The following is a 5912-nucleotide window of genomic DNA, read 5'->3' as shown; positions in this document are numbered from 1 at the left end:
TGGGAAGAGGGGCACAAAAGTGGCTTCATGATTTCTTTGTGGCTTCATGATACTGGAGTTCAGGGGACTGAATCAGCCTCCAGCTTGACTGTGAGCAGCCTCAGACTTCACGTTTGCTGAATTGCTAAGCATTAATGTTTTAAGTCACTTTATTTAAGATAAATATTTGTAAGTGAACATACTCTGTTTTTCGTTTACAGTCTTGCTGTAGCCATGTTGGTCCCATGATAAGAGAGAGGAGGTGGGTGAGGCAATATCATTTACTGGCCCAACTTCTATTGGTGAGAGAGACAAGCTTTCAAACTTACACAGAGCTCTTCTCCAAGGCCTGGTCTACACTACGACTTTAATTCGGATTTATCAGCGTTAATTCGAGTTTACCCTGCAACCGTCCACACAACGACGCCATTTATTTCGAAATAAAGGGCCCTTTAAATCGATTTCTGTACTCCAACCCAACGAGCGGAGTAGCGCCAAAATCGATTTTAACATTTAGGGAATAGTGTGGCCGAATTAAGGATAGTGTGGCCGCAATTCGATGGTATTGGCCTCCGGGAGCTATCCCACAGTGCATCATTGTGACCGCTCTGGACAGCAATCTAAACTCGGATGCACTGGCCAGGTAGACAGGAAAAGCCCCGCGAACATTTGAATTTCATTTCCTGTTTGCCCAGCGTGGAGAGCACAGGTGACCACAGATAGCTCATCAGCACAGGTAACCATGCAGGCCGATAATCGAAAAAGAGCACCAGCATGGACCGTGAGGGAGGTACTGGATCTGATCGCTATATGGGGAGAGGATTCAGTGCTAGCAGAACTTCGTTCTAAAAGACGAAATGCAAAAACTTTTGAAAAAATCTCCAAGGGCATTATGGAGAGAGGCCACAATAGGGACTCAAATCAGTGTCGCGTGAAAGTCAAGGAGCTCAGACAATCCTATCAAAAAACAAAGGAGGCAAACGGTCGCTCTGGGTCAGAGCCGCGGACATGCCGCTTCTACGCCGAGCTGCATGCAATTCTAGGGGGGGCCGCCACCACTACCCCACCTGTGATCATGGATTCCGGGTCGGGGATAGTCTCATCAGTTACACCTGAGGATTCTGCCGATGGGGGAGAGGAGGAGGAGGAGGAGGAGGAGGATGAGCTTGCAGAGAGCACACAGCACTCCGTTCTCCCCAACAGCCAGGATCTTTTTCTCAGCCTGACTGAAGTACCCTCCCAACCCTCCCAAGCCAGTATCCAAGACCATGACCCCATGGAAGGGACCTCAGGTGAGTTTACCTTTTAAAATATAAAACTTGTTTTAAAAGCAAACGGTTTTTAATGATTACTTTGCCCTGAGGACTTGGGATGCATTCGCGGTCAGTTCAGCTACTGGAAAAGTCTGTTAACGTGTCTGGGGATGGAGCGGAAATCCTCCAGGGACATCTCCATGAAGCTGTCCTGGAGGTACTCCAGAAGCCTTGCCACAAGGTTTCTGGGCAGTGCATCCTTATTCCGTCCTCCATGGTAGGACACTTGACCACGCCATGCTTGCAGCAAGTAATCTGGTATCATTGCCTGACAAAGCCTGGCAGCGTATCGTCCCGGTGTTTGCTGGCATTCAAGCAACATCCGTTCTTTATCTTGTTGTGCAATCCTCAGGAGAGTGATATCACTCATGGTAACCTGGTTGAAATACGGGAACTTAATTAAGGGGACAGAGGTGGCCGTTCCTACTGGGCTGTTTGCCTGTGGCTGAAAATAAATCCTTCCCTGCAGTTAGCCAAGCGCAGATGGGAAATTGGCCCTGAGCGTTTCGCGTTTGGCTAGCAGGGATCTTCCCTGTTACCAGCCACGCGGTGGGGGGAGGGGTACCGTGATCATCCCAGAGAATTTATGGCGGGAGGAGGGTGGCGGGGGGGTGGGGTGGGGTGGTTAGTTTGGTTCCTGCAGGGATCTTCCCTGATACCAGCCACGCGGTGGGGGGGAGGGGTACAGCGATCATCCCAGAGAATTCATGGCGGGAGGGTGGGGTGGGGTGGTTAGTTTGTTTTCTGCTGCTGCTGAATGTTAACAGAAAAACCGCAGCACTCTACGGGCTTTGCTTGGTATGTGGGAAAGGAGGGCGCAGAAGCCGTAAGACAATGGCTTACCATGGCCGCATGCAAGCCGAATTCTGTTGCCCAGACCTGTGATCTCTAGCAGCAAAGCCACAGGCACTCAGTATTAAGAGGCAAAATGCGACCTTGCACAGAAATCACATGTGCTATGTAATGTGAATAGTGTTGGTCACCATGAAAGAGTATAAGCATTGTTCTGCAAAATGTATCTTTTTAAACAATTCTCTCTTTTTTTCCCCTCCCTACAGCAGCTGCAAATTCCTCAAGCCTCCCTCCTCCATCCCGAAGGCTATCACAGATAAGGCGTCGTAAAAAGAAGACGCGAGACGAGATGTTTGCAGAAATTATGGAATCCAGCCGCAGTGACAGAGCTCATCTGAATGAGTGGAAGGAAACGGTTTCAAAGTATAGGAAAGAAGCCAGTGAACGTGAGGACAGGAGGGACCAACGTGAGGACATGAGGGACCAACGTGAGGACAGGAGGGATCAACGTGAGGAGAGGAGGGACCAACGTGAGGAGAGACGCTCGAGATGAGAGGTGGCGGCAGGAAGATCAGAGGAGGCAGGATGCAACGCTGGGGCTGCTGCGTGAGCAAACAGACATGCTCCGGCGTCTGGTGGAGCTTCAGGAACGGCTGCAGGAAAACAGAGTGCCGCTACAGCCCCTGTACCCCCCTCCCCCTCCCCATGTTCCATATCCTCCTCACCCAGATGTCTAAGAACGCGGGGGGGGGGGAGGCTCCGTACACCTTCCCATTCCACCCCAGTGGACAGCCCAAGCAAAAGGCTGTCATTTTTTTAACCTTTTTTTAATGGCCTTTTCCTTCCCACCGATCCTCCTCCCAAATCCCACCTGGGTTCCCGCCCTCTTTTTCTAATCTATTAATAAAGAATAAATGATTTTTAAATGATAGTGACTTTATTTGGTTTGAAAGCAAGCTGGGGGAAGGGGGAGGGTGGGTTCCTTAAAGAAAATGAGTCAATAAAGGGGGCAGGTTTTCATGAAGGAGAAACAAACAGATATTTCACACTGTAGCCTGGCCAGTCATGAAACTGGTTTTCAAAGCTTCTCTGATGCACAGCGCTTCCTGGTGTGCTCTTCTAATCACCCTGGTGTCTGGCTGCGCGTAATCAGCAGCCAGGCGATTTGCCTCAGCCTCCCACCCCGCCATAAAGGTCTCCCCCTTACTTTCACAGAGATTGTGGAGTACGCAGCAAGCAGAAATAACAATGGGGAGATTTCTTTGGCTGAGGTCAGAGCGAGTCAATAATGAACGCCAGCGACCTTTTAAACGGCCAAATGCACATTCTACCACCATTCTGCACTTGCTCAGCCTGTAGTTGAACAGCTCCTGACTCCTGTCCAGGCTGCCTGTGTATGGCTTCATGAGCCATGGCATTAAGGGGTAGGCTGGGTCCCCAAGAATAACTATTGGCATTTCAACATCCCCAACGGTTATTTTCTGGTCCGGAAAGTAAGTCCCTTGCTGCAGCCCTTTAAACAGAGTAGTGTTCCTGAAGACGCGAGCGTCATGAACCCTTCCTGCCCAGCCCGCGTTGATGTTGGTGAAACGTCCCTTGTGATCCACAAGTGCTTGCAGCACCATTGAAAAGTACCCCTTGCGGTTTATGTACTCGGTGGCTTAGTGCTCCGGTGCCAAGATAGGGATATGGGTTCCATCTATCGCCCCACCACAGTTAGGGAATCCCATTGCAGCAAAGCCATCCACTATGGCCTGCACATTTCCCAGTCACCAACTTCCGTAGCAGCACCTGAGTGATTGCTTTGGCTACTTGCATCACAGCAGCCCCCACAGTAGATTTGCCCACTCCAAATTGATTCCCGACTGACCGGTAGCTGTCTGGCATTGCAAGCTTCCACAGGACTATCGCCACGCGCTTCTCAACTGTGAGGGCTGCTCTCATCTTGGTATTCTGGCGTTTCAGGGCAGGGGACAGCAAGTCATAAAGTTCCATGAAAGTGCCCTTACGCATGCGAAAGTTCCGCAGCCACTGGGAATCATCCCACACCTGCAACACTATGCGGTCCCACCAGTCTGTGCTTGTTTCCCTTGCCCAGAATCGGCGTTCCATGGATAGAACCTGCCCCATTAACAACATGATCTCCAAAGCACCGGGGCCCGTGGTTTCACAGAATTCTGTGTCCGTGTCCATGTCCATGTCCTCATCATGCTTGTCGCTGCGCTGCCGCCGCCGCTGCCTCCTCGCCTCGTTTTTCTGGTCCTGGCTCAGCATAAACTCCACGAGAACGCGCGAGGTGTTTACAATGTTCATGACTGCTGTCTTGAGCTCAGCGGGCTCCATGCTTGCCGTTGTATGGAGTCTGCAGTGTTCACCCAGGAAAAAAGGTGCGAAATGGTTGTCTGCCGTCCGTTGCTTTCATGCAGGGAGGGAGGGAGGGAGGAGGTGAGGCTGTACCCAGAACCACCTGCGACGATGTTTTTTGTCCCATCAGGCACTGGGATCTCAACCCAGAATTCCAATGGGCGCGGGAGACTGCGGGAACTATGGGATAGCTATGGGATAGCTACCCACAGTGCAACACTGCAGAAATCGACGCTAGCCCCGGTACTTGGACGCACACCGCCGAATTAATGTGCTTAGTGTGGCCGCATACATTTCGACTTTATACAATCTGTTTCCCAAATTCGAATTATATAAATTCGGATTAATCCCGTAGTGTAGACATACCCCAAGTCTGGGAAAGGTACTTAGAGCAGATCTACACTTAAAACACTGCATAGGCACACTGCTGCACTGAGCGACATAATTATACCATAGTAATTCTGTAGTGTAGACCAGGGCTTAGAGCAGTGGTTCTCAACCTGTGACCCAATCAGCACACAGCTGCGGCCCCTGTGACATCCTCAGGGCCAGACAGGTAGTATATATACTGTGTGGATGGGGCCCACATAACACAGAGAGCTGCATATGTAGCGTACGATGGTAAATAGGTTTAGAACCACTGGTTTAGACTGTCATGCCTAAATACAAGATGGACCAGATGGGAGTTCATTTTGAATACTCTCTTGTACTATGTATTAAGTGGGCAATTAACACTTCTGCAGTGATAGGACAAAGGAGGGTAAGTGGGTTACAGACCTTTCTAAGGAGCCATAAATCCAGTGTCTTTACCGAGTCTATGATTTTTAGTATCTAACAAAGATATGATTTAAGGTCCCAGGCTCATCTTTTGAAAGTGTGCAGATTTCCTTTGAGGATGAGGACTGAGGAGTCAGCTATGGTGTTATGGGGGGGAGGCTGTTGATCATCCTAGCAGTGGACATATGACTCTATTGATCCAAAAACTACCCCAGACATACCAAGAAATCTTATCTACAGCCAGGCACTCAGATACCACAGAATATGCTTCAAAGAGAAAGTCCGGGGTACACACCTTAACGCACTTAAAATCACCTTCAGCAAACAAGGACACACCACCAGAGAAGCAGATCACATCATGGAATGGGCCACCCAAATACCCCCAGACAGCCTGTTTTAATATGGCACAAAAAAACAACAAAGAACAAACCTCCAACTGCACGCCCCTTGTTGTCACCTATCACCCCTCACTGCAATCCCTAAGGGGTATCATTAAACAATTACAACCCATACTCAATGGGGAGCACATCCTGAAAGAAATCTTTCCTGAACCCCCCCTTTTCTGGCCTTGAAACAACTCTTGAACTCTGGAGCTTATTTCTGATGATTAGCTTGTCTACAGGCCAGGACACACCAACTCAAAAGCAGCACCAAAACCTATCCTAAGAAAAGAAGCAAAACCTGCAG

General features: G+C 49.6%; 1 protein-coding gene across 1 annotated transcript; it reads left to right on the top strand.

Moving 5' to 3' along the window:
* The first annotated feature begins 933 nt into the window (after positions 1-933).
* On the top strand, positions 934-2943 carry LOC135973422 (SRRM2 protein homolog rsr-2-like). The gene is made up of 2 exons (XM_065556522.1): positions 934-1271; positions 2351-2943. The coding sequence occupies exons 1-2, from the start codon at positions 1055-1057 to the stop codon at positions 2635-2637; spliced, it is 504 nt and encodes a 167-aa protein (XP_065412594.1). The 5' UTR covers positions 934-1054; the 3' UTR covers positions 2638-2943.
* Positions 2944-5912: the final 2969 nt, after the last annotated feature.

The sequence above is a fragment of the Chrysemys picta genome, chromosome 9, assembly GCF_011386835.1.
Source record: "Chrysemys picta bellii isolate R12L10 chromosome 9, ASM1138683v2, whole genome shotgun sequence".
NCBI lineage: Eukaryota > Metazoa > Chordata > Testudines > Emydidae > Chrysemys > Chrysemys picta.
Note: the sequence above shows the minus strand (reverse complement) of the source record. Positions and strands in the feature narration are given on the sequence as shown.